At 38.0% G+C, this 22,839-nt stretch overlaps 1 protein-coding gene across 1 annotated transcript in view; it reads left to right on the forward strand.

Moving 5' to 3' along the window:
* Window positions 1–22,839, forward strand: part of NRXN3 (neurexin 3) — a 1,531,407-nt gene that overhangs the window by 1,370,548 nt on the left and 138,020 nt on the right. The window contains exons 15-16 of the mRNA XM_054513824.2: window positions 9,111–9,200; window positions 14,690–14,997. Coding sequence (XP_054369799.2) covers window positions 9,111–9,200; window positions 14,690–14,997 — 398 coding nt within the window. The remainder of the gene's footprint in view (window positions 1–9,110; window positions 9,201–14,689; window positions 14,998–22,839) is intronic.

Genomic DNA, 22,839 nt, shown 5'->3' on the forward strand with positions numbered 1-22,839 from the left:
CACATTGTAGTAGTGTATATCTGACCTTTGAATCTTGCACTAAATGATGCGTGGCTGCCAACTGGTTCATTTTTTGAAAAGCGTTGGAGATGCCATATAATCAAACAAATAGGAGTACAGACAATTCTTTAATTAATACCTTTGATGGGGGAGGGTTATCTTTAAAATCTCTACTCCCTGATGCTTGCTTATGCTAGGAGTCCTATTTCTAATGATGTTGTGAGAAGTTTGAGAAACATTAAAATAAGGAAACTATATTTCTTAGATAATCTTTGAAATCTGTAAAACTTAAAATTATAGACTCCTTTTCTTAAAATTGTAGACTCCTTCTCTCAAAATACAAACTGTGAGTTCCAAAGAACTCTACTCCCAGAAACCCAGAAACTGCTTTTTAATTATAAAACATAAAAAACATTTGCTTAGGCGGAACCTCAGTGGTTATGTGGACTCCCCTTCATCCCCACTCCTTCACCTCACACATCTTCAGCTGTCACCAGCACGTCCTCCCTCAGAATGTAAAGGCTGGTATAAACAAAATAAATAGGAAAATCCAGTCCACCTTTTGCTGAGCAAATGGTAACAGTTTCTCAAAGGAGCTCAGATCTCTGGGTCTTAGATGAATAATTTCCCAGATGGTTAAGGAATTGAACCCAAGCCCCTGTGAATGTTTGCTTAGTCAGAATAGAAAACTAGTTTGGGAAAAGTGTCCCAAATTTTACATTATATAAAAGGATGAATCTCTTCAACTTGAGACTGATAACATAAAAATTCTCAAGTGTTTTTATTTAACAGAAAAACTGATGCATTTAACCATATTTAACAAAGAATCTGATAATGGCTAAGGACTAGCATGGACTCATCCAAGCAAGTCTCATGGAACTAGGCTAATGCTCTTTGGATGGCATTAATAAATCACAGATGAGATGCATGTTATGGACACAGTGTATCTTTATTTCCCTGAAATAGTATAAAGAGAGCTATGACAGCATCTTAAGGAGATCTGCCTCTGGTTGAGCTGAAACACTCAGATGAAGCTTTCTAGTTTCCCTGTATCTGTTGTTGTGTAACAAATTACCCCAAAATTTAGTGGCTTAAAACAACAAATACATACTGTATTTTCTGTAGGTCAAGATTTAGTAGCAGCTTTGTTGAGTGGATCTGGCTCAAGGTGTCTGACGAGCTGACATCAAGATAGCAACTGGGGCTGCAGTCATCTCAAGACTTACCTAGGCATGGAGGATCTGGTGGCCTCAGGTCCTTGACATGTTATTCTCTCCAAAGGATTTAAATGTCCTTATGATATAACACTAGCTTCCCTGGAGTGGGTATTGAGAGGGAGAGGGAAAAGGAGGGAGGGAGGGAGAGAAAGTTAGAGAGAAGTCACAGTGCTTTTTTTTTGATCTAGTCTCTCAAGCCACACACTGTCACTTCCAACATACCCTATTCTATAGAATTGAGTCACTAAGTTGAGCCCACATGCAAGGTTGGAGAATCAAGCTCCATCTCTTACAGTAAGGAATTTCAAAGAATTTGTGGATATTATAAAGCCACCACATAATCCTATTCTGTACATTTTTCAGGGTCTTGAATAAAGGCACAAAGATATATTTATCAAATGTGCAGATGACATAAAGTAAAGAAATGTGTCTCCTCAAAAGACAAAAGACCTAGAGCATTTTCTTATCAGGTTGGAATGCTGTTATGAAACAAAAAAGGAATACATTTAATAGGGTGTAATTGAAGTCCTGCTTTGATGTTCATAAAGTGTATCACATGAATGCAAGATGGCCCAAACTTTGGGGGAAGCAATTCAGCTAGAAACTGTTGGGTTTTAATTGGAAATAAGCCTAATATGTGATAATGCCATGATGTGGTTGTTTAGACAACTGTTGCAAACCCTTATATTAACCAGGTCAAGGGTGGGTGTTACATGATACAGTGATTGTGGTCTTTAAATCCCTTGGGAATAATATATTCATTTGTAAGCATGAGGTTTAAAGTTGGTCTAAAAGACCTATAATTTATAAATACCAGGATTCCATAAGATCTAGGATTACTACACCATCAGTTTATTATGGCATCAGACATGTTGATTTTCATGTGACTTTCCTACTCATGAGTATGAAAATGTTTTTATTTGTTGCCCATTGAAATTATCCTTCCAAACTTCCTACCTATCATCTGAACTGTATGGGAACATCACACATACATGATCTTTTTGCACCAAATATTCTAACATTCTGCCTTTAAAAACACTGAGTTTGATTTCCTCTGCATGAGAGGAATGGAAGGGGATAGGGAGTGGAGAGAGGAATGTTGCTAGAAAGAAATGAAAGAAACCAAGATTAAAGAGACACACGGTGACACAGAGGGTGGACATGCAGGAATGCATGGATCACAGGGAAGGATGACCCCAAAATAACACTGTGGCTTTTGCAACAAGGAGGAAATAAGTGATAAGAAGAAAGGCGCCTGGGGGAATCTGGAAGGGATCATATGTCAAATGGTTGAAGACCGGACATTAAGGCTTTATGTTGAAAGGAAATGAAAAGATTTGACACTAAAAATTGTGTAGTGAAGTAATTCTTTTAAGTTTACCTTCATTTGAGTTTAACCCTTTTGAATCAGGTACTGATATCACAATAGCAACAACAGTAATAAGCCATTTATTGAACACTTCAGTTGTGCCACATACTGTACTAAGGACTTTATATACATTTGGTTCTCAAGACAACCCTATGTTGTAGTTATTATTATAATCCTTATTTTATATATGGAGAAATTAAAGCTTAAAGGCACACTGAGGCATAGATATTTTAAACATGTTTACCAGAAAGGAACTAGACAAAGTTCAGCCACTGAAATTGACTAGTCTAGCTTTAGTGCACATTTTGAAATAATTATGGAAGCAAATCAAATTTTATAGTCAATTTATATTTTAATTTATAGCATGTCATTTTTGAAAGTGGCTCTTAAAGAATAGATGCTACATAGACCTATCGTACTAAAGCAGATTCTATTAGAAATTGCTTGAAAATATCCCCTTAAATTATGAAACAAAGATATTGCAGTCACCGGGACCCTGTTTTATTAATATTCCTGGGATTGAAAGTATCCTTGGTGGATGAGGAGCAAGGAGGAGAAATGAGCTTTAGGAAGAGAGTTGAGAATGTCTTCAATGTGCAGGAAAAGGATAGGGAATTGTGATATATGTTCTAATTGTTGCATCAGGGCAAATGGTCGTGAGTATAATTACATTTCAACAGAAATGGCACTTTCAATTAGATTTGGGATATGAAAGAGAAGTTCAGTGTTAGCATATCTGCACAAAAAATCACCTTGGCCAGGAACAAAGGTCAGGGAATAGAGACATGGTCACTTGGATACCTGGATATAAAACACCAGGGGTACATCTCTAACATGGTCCTCATTTTCCAGCATGTGTTAGGGAAAGATTCTGGGAATTAAAGTAAATCATAGACCCTCCCCATTCTCAACCTCTTTCAACTCATAAACTAAGTCCTTGCCTGGATTATTGAATTTAATTTGTATAAAACCTTGTAACAAAGGTATTGTTGTCTTCATTTTTTTAGACAAGTGAAGAAACTCTGAGACTCATCTAGATTATCAGTTGTTCAAGTTCACAGAAATGGTAAATGTCTGAGGTAGCATTTCATCCAGAGTCTAACTCCACAGCCAATGCTCTTTTCACTCATGTCTGAGTCATCTTTGCTTCAACCACTTAACCCCTGTAGCCTAGAAATGGTGGATCAATACAATGACTTTGATATAGGAAGGAAACTATATGCCTTTCCACATATGTTTTCCATTTCTGAACATATCTAAAGCAATGAGACAGTGTGGGCCAACACATTGGCCAAGTCAGTGTATGCCTGGGTGACCCACACTACTGTCCAGGAACAGACATCTCATCACTTGGGAAAGGTGGTTCCCTTGGCTCACAGAACCACCTAAGTGAGTCTGAAGAAGCTTGCTTACTTAATAATGCCCTTGTGCTCTGGGTCTATTAATTCACTTCCCCCAGCCAATCAGTTTTCTGCTCTAAGAGATTAATTTCTTTACCTTGGCACATGAAAGGATCAAGGCTCATAACATATAAATAGTTCTTTTTCCTTCAACCTCAAAGGTGTATTTGAGGATTAATGAGATGATGCTTATAATTGCATTTTGAGCTCTTTGGTTGAAAGGCAGTTTATAAATAACAGATATTTGGTTTTTTTTGTTGCAGTCCATCCATCACTTACAAGTGGCCAAACATTCTAGATGCCCTTTGGGTAGCACAACAGCCCCCTTTTTGACCCTGAGAGAGTTCATCTGGGTCAACATCAGGAACAAGACCATAGCTGAGCTTAGAGAGTTTCACCAATTCCTTTTCTTTAGTGTCTTCTATTTGCTTTGAAACTCACAAAATATTGTTTGGGGAGAGAGACATTGTGAGAACCTCTGAAATGCCCTACTGCTTGAGCCTACTCACATCGATTTTCTCTTGCCTCTGGCTCTAATTCATAGTATTCATTCTTTGACTGTTCATTAGACCCATGGTCTCATTTTTTAGTGTCAACAAAACAATAAAGAAACTTTTTTTTCTTTTATTCTAGGACTCAAAACAAAATGTAAAAAATACCTCTGGCATTAATTTTGCACAGATGAATGTTGTTACAGTATTCCTATTAGCATATCCATGTGCTTGACAACATTTCAGATGGTATTTATAGGCTACCTGCAAGAAAGCATTTTCTGCCAGCCTGGTGCAAATTGCCAGAATCTTTAAGACGCTCTTCCTCAACTTCGCAGCAGTGTATCATCATTATCTGTGGCTGGACCAAGAAATCGCATCTGTCAGTGTCTGAATTGCTCTTTTACTTTCAGTGGTTTTAGAAACCCACTTTGTTTTGGAAATGGGGTTAGCTAAGTATATTTTAGAAGACTCAGAAATATAAAAAGCAACAGCTAGGAGATTTGGGGGATATTCAGGATGTTTCATTTTCTATGGCTTGTTGATCTTTGGAAGATAATCTTTGTGGGACAAAATGGAATATGGCCATGTTTTGAATGGAGTCCTGGTAAAGTTCTGAGGTCATAGAAGTACACCCTGGAATCTTCGTGCTTCCCTTAGATCATTAGGAAAGAACTGAATCATATTAATAATAGTTTGCAAAACATGAATGTTTTTCATACCCCAAGTTCTGTATATATCCTATATCTTATTATACTATACCAGGTCCTACGGTGAATTGGGAAATGGGGAAACTGAGGCCAAGTCACTTGCACAAAATCACACAGCTATTGAATGTTAATGTTAGAACTCAAAGCCAAATTTGTTTCCAAAGCCCATGGTCTTAACTCCTGTGCTGTATTGATTATGGCTTACAGAAAATAAGTGTAATAGCTAATGAATAGGATCTGTGCTTGGACCAATAGTAATGATAATAAAGGTCTCATAAAAGTTACCTGTGCTATACAAAAGTTCTATCATTCCATTCTTCAATTTAAAAAATATTCATTTCTTTGGGACTGACAACATATTGCAACTTTACTCCTTTGGGACTGCAAAGAGAGACTGATGTATTGGGAAATTGTTGGAGGGTCAACTTGCTTTCTTTGTCTTCCTTACTCTGCTCTCTTTTTTTTATCCTAAATGGATTTGCTCAAATGTGGAAAACATGAGGCTTTGAATTCATTTCTGAATGAGGGTTGGAGCTCTGTGTGAACCAGTTGGGCCTTAATAATTTCACCTCAGAGTATTCTGCTCTTCACAATATTATAATTCAACAGTGCATGTTAGATGTGTCTCCTGGAGTTGAAATACTTGATAACAGAACCAGTGATACAAATGCAAATGAAGGTAGGGGGCCAGTGGCATTAAAAAACTCAATTTCTGATAAAAAATGCATGGGACACACACACACACACACACACACACTTTTATTTTAAACAGAATAAAATGTGACTAGTTTTCTTTTTTCTAAAATTTAGTTCTATGTAGGTGAGTGTCAGATCCATATAAGTAATTTAAGAAATGTCTATTTGAAGATCTCATGGTGCAATTTATAGATTTCTCAGTGTGTTTGAGAAGTATGGTCATTACATTTTGGTCTAATTAGTAAGGCACATATGCTTCTTTCTAGTGACATTATGACATTACTATTCATAAGGCCATTCTTTCTTGAGGATATCGTCATACTGGTTGCTATATGAAATGTACAACTGAATGTCATTAAGGATTTAATATGAATGTATATGAATTTGACAAGTTTTGCTCAGCTTTCACGGTAGTCCCTGTGTATGAATTCTTATGTTTAGAAGATTGTTTACTTTTCAGTCAATCTAGCAAAATGGGGCTTGGGGCAAATGAACTCATTCTCATGCACATGTTTCTAAAACAGTTCTTACTAATGCTTGAGATAAATTAAAATAAAAACCAACAAGAACATGAAAAGAGACTAAGAACAATGTTAATGTGGCAATTTAAACCAATTTGGTTTTCCAAATGACCTTCCATCTTTCACAACTTTTAACAGTATGCCAGATGCTATGAATCTGGTGTGGAAAACTTAAAACTTTTTTCTAAATGTCTTTAAAGCTGAGATGGAGAAGAATGACTCTCTCTCTTTCACTTTCCGATGGGTCTAAGGCTGAATCATGGCTATGCTGTCCTCCCAACATATCACTTATTGATTATCCAACATACTTTTCTCTTTTTCTAGCCTGTACCATGCCTCAAAATGATTTTCTATGGAGCTTTGGGTTTGAAAGAGAGTGTATGGGGAGGGGATGCTTAGGAGGACAAAGAGCCCCTATGTGTTCCAAGGAAGTAAGTCATTGCATCTTATTTAGTTAATTTAGTGCATATAGAACTCTGGCAGTTGGGAATTTTGGATACTTCTGATTTTGCCTGCATGTTTCTAAGAATATTTAGCTTTATATTTGTTACAGACTTCACTAATCCATTCCACAGTGAGTGGAGTGAAGGTTATCACTATATTTAGTGTTGCAGCCAACAACAGTTACAGAAAACCCAAAGTAATAGAATATATTTAAGGTGAATCTGGCACAATCCATTTGCCATTTTTCAGTATAACACTTTGTTGTAACTAAAACTTGAGAGGGGTCAAAGCTTATGAAGATGGATGATATCCCTTGTGTTATCTGTCTTCTTTAGGGTAGGATTAAGAGTACGAGATATAGGTTCTTCTCAGAAAAGTGCATGCTCCTTTTCTATGAAGACATGTGAGAGTTTACCCAGCTTTCTTTTTGATTAATAGAGTTCTGAATCCCCAAATCTACCAGGGAGGATCATGAGAATAATCTCTAATTGGTAACTGTATTAAAAGATAAAATTAATTTCTTTCACCATGAGCTTATGGAAACGCCAAGAAGTTGCCTTTCTGTTTTTTTCTCCTTACCTACACCCTCTCCCCCCGTTTTTTTCTATGAGAAATAATATTCCATATTCATTGTAATTTATTCTTTGATATGTTAATATATTATGTTTTATCCCAGCCACATAAGATCCCATGATGTAGGCTGGAAACATATCCATTGTTGTCTCTTTCATGAGCTTTGTTTTTGTTGTTGATGTTTTTGTTAATAGTTTTTTTATTCCTTGGGAATGAGACTGAGTCAGCTTCTTAAAATCATTTGTTCATAGCAGAAATGAATGGGGAATCTTGGAAACATCTCCCAGCATGGCCACCCCATTCCCATGTTGCACCTCATGGAAAGCAGGTACCAGTTTAGTCACATGTCAATAATAACTTCCATAGGAAGGTGGCCCTAAGACTGAAGTGCCATGGTCATGTTCTGCTCACTTGGCCTGATGCTATACTTAATCCTCACGTTCTTTCTGGCTTTCAGACTTCTTTGTAAAGGATTTCCAAGACACCTGTTTTGAGATTTTGATTTCATTTTTAATGTTGTCAATTCGGAATGCGATTCCCTAAGTTCCAATCTAGGGCTATGAGTGAAAAGTCATGAATTAGAATTCACTAGTTTTTGATCACTGTGAGGTTGGTTGATGAGATAGAACAGTTCCCAAAGTGTGGCTTCATTATTTTGTGATTTGAAGCGTATTCATTAGGGGTATATCTCCACAATACCGCTCTCCAAATCTGTCCTAATTAGACAAACCATCCAGGGGTGGTAACAACAGTTACAAAAGGAATAAGGGGGCATAGTAGCAGTTAAAAGCATTATGTTTGAGGTTTGAAACTAATTAGGTGTTTCATGCTTGGAGGAAGTATCCCAAACAGGCTTTATGAATAGATACTTGTTCAGAAAGGACCTCTTATAGAAAGTTAAGAGAGAGAGACTAGATAAACATATAAAGCTTGCATTTATTAGTAGTAATAAAATGTAAGTGCTTAAAAGTCTGCTAATATTCTATACCTATATTTATAGCTGCTTTGATTTACAAATATTTACTTTGTGTTTTCTTTTTTAAAATGTAGAACAAGTCTGGGCAGAGGAATAGAAATGTAAAGAACCATCTATAATACTCCATCTATTTAACATAGCTGGTAGGATGCCAGGGTCTCCTTTATGGAGTAAGAAGTCTCCCTTGGCCATTCAAGGCTTAAATTGTCTTTCCCTCCACCGGAAGGTAGAGCAGTTATAAACACTGAGAGGAGAATAAAGAAGTACATGACCCCATGCTTCTGATAAGGCCCAGTACCGTGAGATCAGATAATGCGTGACTAAGACACTGGGGGTCCCCTACCATAGATGAAGCTGGTCTGGCAGGCAAATTACTCACAAACCAAGAAAATCCTGTGCCTCCATTGACCTAATTATGGTGTGGTTGGGGTGAGATGGAGAATAGTGAAGGTAAACCCATTTCTATAAATAGCCAAAGCTCTAATTCCCATCCCATGCCACATTTCCAAAACATGAAGGAGCACTGCATAGCTAAGAGTCTCCTGACCTCAAACCTGTCAACCAAGGGCAGAGTGACTTCAACTCCACCTCTACTAAAGATAAATTGATATCTATCTCTAAAAACTTCATAAATAAACCAAAAACCTAGGATGTTTTTTAATGACGTATTGACTTTTCAGATTGTTTTTTAAGCTGTTTTTTAAACTTTAAAGGCAACACTGATAATGAACGCTTCCAAATGGTAAAACAGAAAATCCCCTTCAAATATAACCGGCCCGTAGAGGAGTGGCTGCAGGAAAAAGGTAACCGTCGTTAAAACTTTCATTTTAAAATCATTTGATTCTAAACCCTCATTTTTAAAGCCTGCAAATAAATGTTCCTTAAATGATAATCGCCTGCTGCATAAATGACTGTTTTAATTTTCATTATAATTTGTGTCAGCTTCCACCTGCCATATGTTGATAAATCATGCTATAATACATTGCCATTAAAATACAGTTAAAGGGACTAACATCTAGCTTGCTATCAGCGTGACAACCACAAACAAGAAATTCCAGGAACCTCTAAAAAAAGAAATGTATTATGGCAATTTAACCACTGCATGACATTATTTGTTAATTTGTTTTAAATTACCTCTTATACCAAAGCTTTCTAAAGAAATTTCAAAAGTACTCTTTAAACTTACATCTTGAGGCTGTTTTGGCTTTACTCTCCAGCGTGGATAACTAAAAAAAATCAGCAGATTGACTCTTGTAACTTAAACTGCTTAAGACAAATGTTATAAGGGGAGCAGTGTTTTCTAACATTTGTTTTTAAATGAAGAAAGAATGAGAAAGATGAATTTTGCCTTTAGATTCAAACTTAACAGAGGCAAAAGTGTTTCATAAGAGGCATTAATTGTGTCCTAGTTGTTGGCTGAAACTAAAAAAAAAAAAAGAAAAGAAAAGCTTTTTTTACACTTTGGTTGTGTAATACCCTTATGTGTTTGATATTTATGCAACAAAAGTGCAAGTGGCTAAGACAATGAGTTGGAAAAGAAAGGCTCATGAAAGGCAAAACAGCAGTTCTGATTTGCTGAAGAAAACAACCACTTTGTTAATAAAAGAGGGCAGCGGTTATACCTGATGTTAGAATTTTCTGTGTGGCTTCTGTTTGCTAGGATATAAACTATTATCTTTCAGTGAAGAAAAATCTGTTTCCAGAAGCTATGTAGTCCCTTCTTTCCCGAGCCAGTACAAGCTACCTTGTCTCAAGACCTTCAGTGAGTCCTTAAAATTCATAGAGATTTGATCGAGTGATACATAAAAAGTAATTGAATATATTAATATGCAACTTAAGCAAACTTAATTACAGTTTTAAGTTGGGTGACAACATTTAGACCCTTAAACACGGAAAATCCTCGCTGAGTCTTAACTGTTTGCCCTGTTTTTAACGTATGTGGTCTAATTAAAAATAAATTAACTCTAAAAAGCAAATAATTTTGTTTAGTAATCACCAGCTCATAAAGTCCCTTTAACACTAAAGACTATGATTGCCTCACTTTTTAAAAAGGAGAAGAAAACTAGATATGCATGTCTGAGTCTCATGTGCCTGAGAGAACTTTTTTTCTTTTAATTTTATGTTAATAATATTTTCTTTTATTCCATCGCCTTTTCAACTCTAAGTTTAAGAGCATGCCAGGCGTTTTCATTTGTATAAACCATTATAAAGTTATGAATAGGCTTTTAGTTTTCCTTCTGATAGCATTGTTATCAGTTGGCTTTCATATAGAAGGACGAAAGGCCAACAAATCCGAGGGGGAAGGGTGGGTCACGTGGGATGGAGGGCGGCTTTCTATTTTCTTAACCAAATATGTATGTATGTATATATGCATATAATATTGAAAATGGTTATTTGCAAACCTGGAGGTTTTCTCTTCTACACCATTTTAACTGAAATTACTTTTTTTAATGCTTTGGGTGAGTAACATCTGTTCATTCTATTGCTTTACCCCTTCCTCTGTCTAGCTAACCTTTCCTTCAAAAGGAGTAGAAAATATATACCAAAAGACCTTGTAAAGACAACGAGTTAGAAAAGGGTAAAGATGGAAGGATGAATAGGCAGACGTATCAGGAAGCACTTGGAATGCCTCTTTGGAGTTATTTTTGTCATTGGAGAAGAGATCTGGGTCACAGCATTCCTGAGTCTGTTTTCTGGCTCTGTCTACTATTGACTGATACTTTCTGACCTTAGACAATCCACTTAACCTCTTTATATCTCAGATTTCCCATCTGGGGAGAGGAGAAATAATACTGCCTATCCCCAAGGGTGTTCTGAAGTTTAATTAATTAGTCTTTGTGCAACACTGACTGGAGACATGCAAAGATTTAATTTAAGCAGTATGTGAACTTGATATCCAAATGAGGTAAAAATAATGACTTCCAAGAAGATGGGCACCCAAAACAAAGCAGACAGTAACCTGCTACAAACCCTGCGCTAGTATAACCAAATTGAGTATTATGGATGATAGAACAATTCTTAGGTTAGGATATAGATATAGATATCATAGTTACTTATTATTAAAAAAAATGATTGATCATAATGAATGACAATAATGAGGTCTGACATTGATTTTGAGAAATCTGGGGCAAATGATAAAACTTACCCCAGTCTGCCCCTTATAATAACCCTTCACAGGGAGAGGGTGGTGATGGCCAGTTCTCATTTACTCACTTACCCCTGCTTGGCTGAGAGAGGTAAATTGATCACAGGAAGAGCTGACAGGAGACTCAGTTTCCCACTCTTACTTTAGTGACTGCCTGCTTTACTCTTAACTACACAATCCAAGGTACAGAGGTCTAGGAAAGGATCCTGAAACAGCAAAAAACAAAAACAAAAACAAAAAAACAGATCTAGCTAGAAATAGACTGTGAAACAGACAAGCAAACAAAAATCCAAACACTTCCTATGGCATGATGGAGAACTGAAGGTTGGACCACATCCTTCCCTATTTCACTCCACCAGTGTCTTGTTCTCAAGAAATCATTAGATCTCTCTGGGAATGCAGCAATAACAAGACATGGAGCGGTGGCCTCCTCCTGTGGCCCAGGAAACATGTCTTGCCCTTCTCCATGCTTGGGTTAGTTTTGAACAAGTAAAGACCCTTTTATGCAGTACACTCTGACAACTGGAATAAAGGAGATCCAACATTTCTAGCCAGTGTAATTCAACTTTGCATTTCAATTCTCCCTGACCCTCTTTTTATTTGTAATAACTGGCAGAATAATATCACTAGGAAAATAAGGTGAGGACCATTACAGATGTGAAGTACTTTCAGAAATACTAGAAATATAAAATTTCTTACCTATAACTAGCTATCCCTATTCACTGTTCATCAGTGCTAAGGCATATTCCAAAAAGGAGATGAATAAATATTATGGTTGGCCGACAGTTATGTGAATGGAAGGAATAGCTTGACATTGGGGCTCTCTGGTGTAAGCTACCAAGTTGAGTTCTAGAGATCTCCTTTTAGGCAGCTCCTTCTTTATCACGTTAAGCTGCCCACAAAAGTCTATGCAAGGTTGAGGGTGTATTATTCTCCCCTTCTATCATGACATTTCTTTTGCAGTAAGCTTAACCCCCCTAGAAAAAGCTGTTGTCAAAGAAATAACAGTAAAGAGAGTTGAGCTCCAGGCCATTATCCAGTGTTATTGTGCACTGAACATTTTGCTACACCTTATGTGAGAAATGAGAGGCCAAAGGACAGGCGATGATGCATGTGCACTAGGCACTGAAGGAATTGGTGGGAAAATAATGGAAACCTATTAGATCCATTTTGATTGTTCCCTTAGGATCTGGACAATTCTGTTATCAAATCCAACAGATTACATTTCCATGCCCCAAATATTCTTATAGAGTGCAGATCATTTTCACTATAACAAAATTCTTTGGCCAGTTCTCCATACTGCAGTGTTTGAAGCTTCCAAAAAGCAAAAAGGTATTATTCATAAATCATTCTTGACTAATATGCCCTTAAGAGTTACCCCATGAGCCATGAGCAGAACTGACTCTTGTATAAAGAGTTCCTTCTGAGCAGATACATTTTCCCTTCTCTGACTCTTCCATTTCAACCCTTATTGTATATGTATATTCAGAGGGCATTCCACATTATACACTAGAAATTCAAGGATAGCTAATCATCGTAGAGATTTTTTTTTTTTTAAAGATTTTTATTTATTTGACAGAGAGAGATACAGCGAGAGAGGGAACACAAGCAGGGGGAGTGGGAGAGGGAGAAGCAGGCTTCCCGGGGAGCAGGGAGCCCGATGCAGGGCTCGATCCCAGGACCCTGGGATCATGACCTGAGCCGAAAGCAGACGCTTAACAACTGAGCCACCCAGGCGCCCCTCATCGTAGAGATTTAAAGACCGTGTAATAGTGGTAGAAGTTAAGAGCCCAAACATCACAGTATGCCTCTATTCATATCAGAGATTGTGGGGTCAAAAACCTTAGTCTTTTAAAAATAGACTCCCTTTTAATAAGCAGGCAGGAATAACAGAACATTCCAGCCATTTATAGGTAAAATAATGCAAGTGATTAGATTAAGAATGAGTGGAATATTGTTTGATTACTGACTTAAGAAAAACTCAAAAAGGATATATTTAATTCCATTAATAAGTCTCTCCCCCTTCTCCATATGGAAAAGCAGAAGGAAATAATCTGAAGAAATAATAGCATAGACTTGCTTAGCCTTAAAAAGCTGTTTGGATTTTTCTGGGAAAGATCTAGCACTTAAGAGAGGCTTTTTTAAGTAGAGGTAGTTGGGAAGAAGATAAATTGAGTTGCACTATTCTAAACTCAATTCTGTCATGATTTCATTCTGATAGTTTTCTATTCACAGAAACACAAATGGTTCCCCAAATGGGACTCCAAATAAGTTGAACTACTGATAGTCTTCAACACATGAACATACCTATCGTTTTAAGGAATTTTATGTGTTGCTTTTTTCCTGAATACCCATCCCCTTTTTTTTTAAATTCATTGATTTGGAATGGCATTTTTTTCTTTCCCCCACCCCTGAAACATTATCAATGCCTGTTTATTTCCCATGTTTTGGGGAGAGATATAGTTGTGTGACCATAATCCCATTCCTCCCCCAAATTAAAAGAGGTAGGAAATTATCAGTCATCATGTTTATTAAACAGCAAGTATAGATAGAATATTATGTATTATGAAGATTTCTAGGAAATGAGGTGTTTGGTGAGTAAACTTCATTTCTATAAGTATGCAATGAATCCAAGTCTTTTAATTGGAATTTAACTTCATTTCAGTTAATTTAATTATCAGTCTTTTTTTTTAATTCAGTGTTCTGAGTCACCTCACTGAGTTTTTGTTTGCCATATATAATTCTATTTAGTTGCCATTATATGACTTTGTAGGTTAAAAATTAGTGCGATAGGTATTTATGCTTTATTACTGTCATCACCTGATTTGGGGATTACTTTCTGTCATCCACAACTACATACCCAAGAAGACTACAATACTGCGGATCTTTGAACCAAGATTTCTCTTTCCTCATAATAATGAAATAGAGACTGAATTATTTAGCTTATCTAGGATATTCAGCTAGACAGTGGAAGAGATAAACATAGTGAAATGTTACTTGCTAATGTCTATTGAATTTTTGTTATCTAGTTTTTTCCCCTTCATTTGTTCACGGAAGCCTGTTTTGATGCCTGGTCCATTGAGACCAGGCAAGGCAAAGAGAGATAACATATGGGAATAATAATGTTTCCTCCACCCAACCCACTAGGCCGGCAGTTAACCATCTTCAACACCCAGGCGCAAATAGCCATCGGTGGAAAAGACAAAGGACGTCTCTTCCAAGGCCAGCTCTCTGGGCTCTATTATGATGGTTTGAAAGTACTGAACATGGCAGCTGAGAACAACCCCAATATTAAAATCAATGGAAGTGTCCGGCTGGTGGGAGAAGTCCCGTCAATCTTGGGAACAACACAGACGACCTCCATGCCACCAGAAATGTCTACCACTGTCATGGAAACCACCACTACAATGGCTACTACCACAACACGCAAAAATCGCTCTACAGCAAGCATTCAGGTAATCCTTTCTCCAATTCTTAATTGATTCTGTTTTTTTGTTTTTGTTTTTTTTTGTCTTTGAGACATTACTATAAGGTCAGTGTTGCTATGTTGCTAAAGAGTCTGAATTACTATGTTTGTAGAAAGGATGCCTACAGATGCTCATAGTAATAAGATCTAGGAGTAGAGAAAAACAAATTCATTGCTAAAGAAGTTATAAAAGTTTTGCGTGCACTCATGGGTTATTATTCCTATCATATTTATTGCTGAAACAGTAAAGCTGTTATTCAAAATGAGCAATGGCTAACACTTTCAGTATGAAATACTCCTCCTTTCATTTCATTACTTTTCAATAGAAAAAGGGAAAATGGGCAAAGGAAAATTTGTTATCATAGGGGAAACTGTATCCTAGTTCAGTTCTATTCACATCCTCTCAGTGGCTTTGCTGAAACATGAATTGTTCAGTTTTGAGGCCAGTGGATAGCATTAAATAAAGGGCAACTGAAGCTAGAGTTTCAACTAATGCTTGTAAAATGCAGTCTTTGTTTTGTTATTAAGTGTTGATCAATCACTTGTTATTTTTTATCCATTTTGTTTCTTTTATATTTGACAAAGATCTGATATTACATTAGAAGTTGCAAAGGTCTGACTTTAGCTATATAGGAAGTAGTTAGTTTTGTGGTAATGGTTTTATTTTTTCACTTAAAAGTAATTATACCCAAGCTAAAGCCTAATGCTTTGCTGACTCCCTTGGCATTTCATAAATCTAGTTAGTAGGGGATAGGAGGTTAATCGAGTTATTAGCCTTAAATGCTGTGGCATAAAATAAGACATTCCAATTGCTTGTGGGGAAATTACTCCGAGCCTAGTTAGCGTTTATAGAAGATTCAGTAGATCAGGACTTGTCCTTTCTGTTTCTTAGTTTTAAGACATTATCCAGGGCCTTAGTTGAGTCTTTGACATCACCCTCCCATTGATTTCAGTGGGTATTGTAAATGTAGAGTCAATAATCAATTGAGCCCCCCTATGTGTTCTCATTCTTCTGAACTAAGTTTTTGCGAGTTAAGTAGAGATAAAAGCGTTGTCTTCCTTTTCCCTTTTCTTTGAGCAGAAATACCCAGACAGCTCCTTACAAGATTCCACAGGAACAATTTGAGGCTGTATACACTGATGATGTTATCAGGCCAATTTTATGTGTTTTAGAAGTGCTACTAAGAACCGGGTTAGCATCACACTCGTATAGTCGTGTGTGCTGTTGCATGTACACCTATGTACACGCTCAAAAAAGAAATAGCTTCTTCTCTACTGATATTAAACCAATAACTCCTGACACTTCACTCTACTCACTGAAAAGAAGATAAAAGGCAATATATATTTCTATTATGACTCTCTCTAGCTCAAGAGCAGATCTGTTTATGGTTGGTGAAAGGGTAGTTCTGTCTGCCCAGGTCCTGGCAGACTTGTTCTGTTTCTGTCGTAATACATTCCGTTAACGCTGAGGGAAACAGAGGAGCAAATGGCTTTTTCTTCATACGAGTGGCTGTCCTGTAATCTTTCTCAAGGCCAAATTTTTACTGACCTCGGGAGGACTTAATGTTACATAGGGATTCAGGGACTAAGCCATGGTAATTACTGGGTTTTTGGCTTTTCCTCCTGCAGCAAACACACAGATAGGAGGACACTGGGTGAATCTTTCCAAAAATGGAGAAAGCCAGAACTTCCAAAGAAGAGTAGGGTACAAGGCACAAAAGTCTTGCAAGTGATTATGACTCTGAACACCCTAGAATCTGTTCTCATTATGGAAAGATGTGGACAGCTGGAGCATGCCCTAACAGCCTCCCGTGAGGGTTTCTTTTCCTGAGTCCAGTGATAATGGGATTTGATCTACGTATCTTTCCTTTTGCTTCTACCATGACTATAAAGGGGAGTTATAAATCTGATGACCTTTTTGTTCTTAAGGGTATGTAAATGCAAACTCTTAGAGAAAAGACAGCAGACTAGCAGAATTAGATTGGACTGGGATGAGGGATCAAAAAGGTCCATATTCTTTGTAAAGATTAGCTAGAGGAAATAATTTGATGCCAAGGATTTTGGACTTTTTTGTTCTTGCCAACTAGCCATAAGAACTTTGCCTGACACGTATTGTGATGCGCACTGGGTGTTCTATGTAAGTGATGAATCACTAAATTCTACTCCTGAACCGAGTATTACACTGTATGTTAACTAACTGGAACCTAAATAAAAACTTGAAACTACAAAAATTAAAAATTAAAAAAAAAGAACTTTGCCCTCGGCTCCATAAAAATTCAGTAGCCTACCTTGTCTCCAACCCTTTTCTGATCTCAAGCACAGATTACATCAAGCCTCTGCTAGGACTGGGGACCCAAGATTTAGGACAATTCCCAGGCTCTGAGGACTTAGGGTGAGGAAGGTCAGTCTCAGAAGTTCTCATATGTCCTGTGTGATCCAGCTAATTTTCTAGGGTGAAGTGGACTGATAAAAATTTGATCTGTGGGAGAAAAAAGAACTGAGGAAGTCTGGATTTCATGTTTACCAGGCCAGTCATGCGTGAAATCTTACAACCTTTTCCAGATGATACTCTGTTCTGTCTTCCTTTGCTTTGATAACCTTGATAGACCAGGGTTGTCCTAAAATTAGACTCTTCCAGGAGAAATAAAATAAGCATAAAAACCTGATCTAAAGCCATCTGATTATACGATAATCTACTGGTTCCTTCTTGAAGCATAAGCTAAAGAAACATTTGAGTAGTTCGTTTCTGATTGACTTTGGTTTGCGTTGATTTCAGATCAGAGTAAAACTGGAAAGTGCTTTCAGTGCTGCGCTTACCTGCGTATGAACATAAACTAATAGTTTTTGAGTTGACATGGCCTTTCAGTGCTCTAGCCTCCCAGAAGTAATCACTACTTTGATCTTTCTGATACTCCAGTTTGTTACATTTTGCTTGTGGATCACATGGACTGTGTTAAATCACTCACAGCTAGGGTGCCCAAGCATCAGGTCTTTATCCTATATTAAGAAGAGTGTGCCTAAGGGCACCTGGGTGGCTCAGTCATTTAAGCATCCGACTCTTGGTTTCAGCTCATGTCATGACCTCAGAATCCTGAGATTGAGCCCCGCATCGGGCTCCCCTCTTAGCGGGGAGTCTGCTTCCCCTCTTTCCTCTCCCTCTGCCCCTCCCCCCACTTGTGCACACTCTCTCTCTAAAATAAATAAATCTTAAAAAAAAAAAAAAAAGTGTGTCTAGGTCCTCCCCTGAATATTAAAAAAAAAAAAAAGACACGAAAGTTAAGATTGAGAAAGCAGGTGGGTGCATTGAGAAGACAGGTGAGTACATTGAGAAAGCAGGTGGGTGAGTGATAGTATTCAAGTAAAGATAGGTGCTCAATGAATATTTATTGAATAAATTGGAAAACAAAATAGGCTTTATAACATACCTTATCATCATTTAACAACCAGAAGTGGCATGGCTTACAGATAGTTTTCCCTCCAGAATGATCAGTGTGCTTTGGACAATTTTAATTTTTCCTCGGTGACAATCACTGCTAGAGCAGTGATTAAATGCATGTGCTTGGAGTCGGGCTGCCTGGGTTTAAAACCTAGATCTTCTTCACATTAGCTAAGTGACTGTGAGCAAGTCACATATGTTCTAGTTAACTATTGTTATGAAACAAATTTTCCCATAACTTAGTGGCTTCGAATAACTGTGTCATTGGATCTCACAATTTTGTGGCTCAGAGATTTGGGCAGGGCTCAACAAGGCAATTAATTCTTCTGCCCCACAGGGTGTTGACTGAGATCCCTCAGTGGCTCCTCTGGTCTGGAGAGTCTGGCTTCACTCACACACCTTGTGTCTTGGTGGGTTAACTAGAAACACTGGACTCAGCTGGGTCCATGTCCCTCTCAATGTCGTTTCTAGTTCATGGAGGTTCAGGGCTCCTAGTGAAAGTTTTTCCAGGTTTTGAAGTTTCAGGGAAAGGAAGCATAAACCTCACTTCACGATGGGAGGATAGCAAGAATTTATAACTAACCTAAATCTACCACTTTGTAAAATTGGAGGGAAGGGTACCACTAGGGTGCTGCTTACATCATGGGATTGCTGTAAGGTTAACTGAGTTAATATGTGTAAAATGCTTAAAACAGGTCCATCTTGAAGAGTAAGATTAAATATGTTTTAACCTTATTATTTTATTCTATCCCCAACATTTGGTATGCAAGTCAGTACCCTCTCAAGCAAGGAGAAAATGGGGCTGTTTCTACTGACAGTAGTATCTGTAGTTCATAGTGGGGGCTGGGAAGTTTGGTGGGGATAGGGATTTGAAGGAGGGTCAGGGTAGAATTTGGAGGTTGGAATCAGTCCTGGCAAATGAAAAGTTTCTAAGTTCCAGGAATGGATTCTCTGATAGCTCACTTTCCATCTTTAATTTTTTCTTCCATTTTAAACCAACCTGGAGTTCTATGGGCCTCAGAGAATATGTTCTGTTATGAAATATATCTATCCACATGTCTTTAAGATTACAAAGAAAAAGAATCCAGGATCCTTGCCATCATGAAGCTTGACATTAGCAAACAATATGAGGTAGTGACCTGCAAATGGTGGTGGTGTGGGCGGGAAATGAGGGAGTTATATGGGAGGGCTTAGCTGGATCTCATGAATGAAGTGAGAATGGAACTGGGCCTTGTAGAATGAGTATAATTGGATACATGGGGAAGAGAAACAAATCTCAGGTTGGCTAAATGTCAGAAGCGATGTTGTCAAAGTCAGGGATGATAATTCCCGAGAGAGATAGCCAAGTCCAGCTAGAACAAAGAATGCATAGGGGAGATCTGAGAAGCAAGAAATCCAGATTCTCAGCGTCTTGGCCCAAACTCCCCCAAATAGTAGAGAACCCAGAGAGGAGAACTGCATTGGATTCCCTGTGCATCTTACTACCAGGGATTGCCCAGCAATTAAGCAAGCAGTTCTATTACAACTGACCTCAGTGTTGGGATTACTATCAGGATGGACAAGTTCAACTCAGTCTATGTTCAAATTCCTTGATCCCCATTCAGGAGAGAAGGCAAAAGTAAGAAGTAAAAGTCTTTGGTAACTTGCAGTCACCAGGACCAAAATGTTCCTGTGAGGCAGGAAAGGGCCAAGAGGAAAATAGTTCCAAAAATAATGTGTATTCTCTTACCTTAAGCCTCCAGCCTGAGTCGTTATCAGTAAAGAAAGAACTCAGCATGTTCTGTGCAAATCGCCATTTGGAATCCTCTGTAAGCTATTAGTAGGATACTGACCATGACCCACTTTTTCTGTGCTCGGCATCGGTGAAGTCACTTTGACATTGGTCAGAGCTGCCTGTTACCAGAAAATCACAATGCTCAGCTGGATTGGAACTATCCTGATAAACAGTAGAAATGAAAGACTTGAGAGTTTTGTGAGATTTCATTCTTACCTCAAACTCATAAATTTGAACCACTTCCAAAAATTCCAAAAGCAAGCCACTTTTTCAGGCTTTGTAACTGTACCTATGTGGAAATTCCTCCTTCTGGTCTGCTTTCAGTTTTAGACTAGGGCTAGTAAAAAACACACTTCAGCCTTGATATTGATTACTACAAAACAAAACAAAACAAACAAACAAAAATACTTGTGATTAAAAACGTGATCCTTCATACAGCGTAATCCATGTAGAGTTCCAGTATGTGGGAGGGAAGAGGGTGCAATCTCGAATCAAAATTCCTGCACTGGACTCCAGGTTCTTCCAGTTACTTAGCTGTGTATCTCTGGGCAGATCAATTAGCCTCTCCAAGCCTTGGTTTCATTCTCTGTAAAATGAAATACTTTTCCACGGTTGTGAGTAATAAATACAACCGTGTTGGTAAAAAGAACCTAGGCCATGGGGCGCCTGGGTGGCTCAGTTGGTTAAGCGACTGCCTTCGGCTCAGGTCATGATCCTGGAGTCCTGGGATCGAGTCCCGCATCGGGCTCCCTGCTCGGCAGGGAGTCTGCTTCTCCCTCTCATGCTCTCTGTCTCTCATTCTCTCTGTCTCAAATAAATAAATAAAATCTTTAAAAAAAAAAAAAAAGAACCTAGGCCATGACCTATGCTGTAAGTTTTCACTGAATCCTAGACACTAGGAAACCACTTCAAAACAAGAGGCTCTCCCAGAACTCACGGATCCTCATAAAGCTTAGACTTCCTGTGTGACTGGATGAGCATGTTAACCTTAAAAATAAAACTGTCCATTATTTTACAAGCAAACATGGGTTAATTTGGGAATAACAATTACAATTTGGGAGCAAGCTACAGCAAAACCATAGGCAAGTCTGGAAAACAAAGGAGAGGACAGCTCTTTTATAGAGGAAAGGAGGGAGTCGGGAAGGGTGTTATAAACAGTAAGTGTGTTGAAGTAAACTGTGGTGGCTTTTCATTGGCTGAGTTTGGCAGTCTGTCATTGACTGGGCTGTTGCCAGGGGGAGGAGAAAGCCTTTCTTCCTCCTGCTGGGAAAGTAAAGTAGTGCTATATAGTAGTATCAACTTGCAAGGTCCCTCTCTTCCTGTTGGCTCTGCAATTGACTAAGAGTGGCAGGACATTGTCTCCCTGTTCCATTTTAAACAGTTTCCCTTTTTAATTTTCCCAAGCACAGGAAGAGCCATTTTGAGTATACCCACACAACCCCATGATCACCCAGGATTTCCTCTGAGGGTCCCAGATGGATCCAGAGCCCTAAACTCATCAATTAGAAGAGATTTCTATGGGAAACGCTTTCATTTTCTGAAGTGGGATTTGGCTTTGCTGAATAGTTATTACATACAAAGCATTCTGTTAGGGTCAAGTGTATGAAATTGCCATTTTTATAGATCAAAATGGTCAAATATCAGGAATTTCATGTGGTTCAGCAAAACACATGACTCACACATTTACAGCATGTTGTTATCAATTTATTCCTGGTCATGACCCTATGCTTCAGTTGGCTCCATAGTTATCTGTCTTCATAATCTTTTGAAAGAATATTGATGGAAGATACTTTGAGAAACCACTACTCTGACAGCAAGAACGATCTCTGTGCAGTTCATCACTCAACAGTGAGGGCCTGGCCCTGTGCCTGCCACAAAGAGGGGCTCAGTAATGTTTGTTGAAGAAAAGAAAAATGTGTTAAATGAATGAATGTTTATCTGTCGAGGAAAGAGGCAGAGAAAGGGGACAATATGATTCATGTTCAAGGTAAACAAAGACAGCTGTGAGGAAGCAGACTGGTAGGAAGGAAAGAGTGCATTGAGGCGGGCATTAGGAGACTTCATTCATGGATAAAAAGTGATTAAAACCAAGACTCTAGGCAGACCTTCATTTACCAGCTATGGGATTTCAGCTGCGTTGCTTTACAGAGCTTAGTTTCATCATTTGAAATACGGAGATTATAACACTAACTTCATGGGTGGGTTAAGATAATAAAGTCAAGGGCTTAAATTGGTGTGACTTAATAAAAGGTTGTTGATGTTGCTTTAATTGAGATTCTAATCCAGCACTCCTTAGCATCTACATTTTATTTTTTCTCCTGTTAATAATTAACCATTTGGCCTCAGACATGGTCATTAACACCATTAGGTCTCCACTCTTTCCTTGTCTAACAAGTGTAGTGGGTAGAATCACATTTTTTTTAAAATTTTATTCTATTATGTTATGTTAGTCACCATACGATGCATCATTAGTTTTTGATGCAGGGTTCCACGATTCATTGTTTCCGTATAACACCCAGTGCTCCATGCAGTATGTGCCCTCCTTAATACTGATCACCGGGCTAACCCATCCCCTCACCCCCCTCCCCTCTAAAACCCTCAGTTTGTTTCTCAGAGTCCAT

The sequence above is a fragment of the Mirounga angustirostris genome, unplaced genomic scaffold (genome assembly GCF_029215605.1).
Source record: "Mirounga angustirostris isolate CCGP_5_RB_7025 unplaced genomic scaffold, mMirAng1.0.hap1 SCAF_9, whole genome shotgun sequence".
NCBI lineage: Eukaryota > Metazoa > Chordata > Mammalia > Carnivora > Phocidae > Mirounga > Mirounga angustirostris.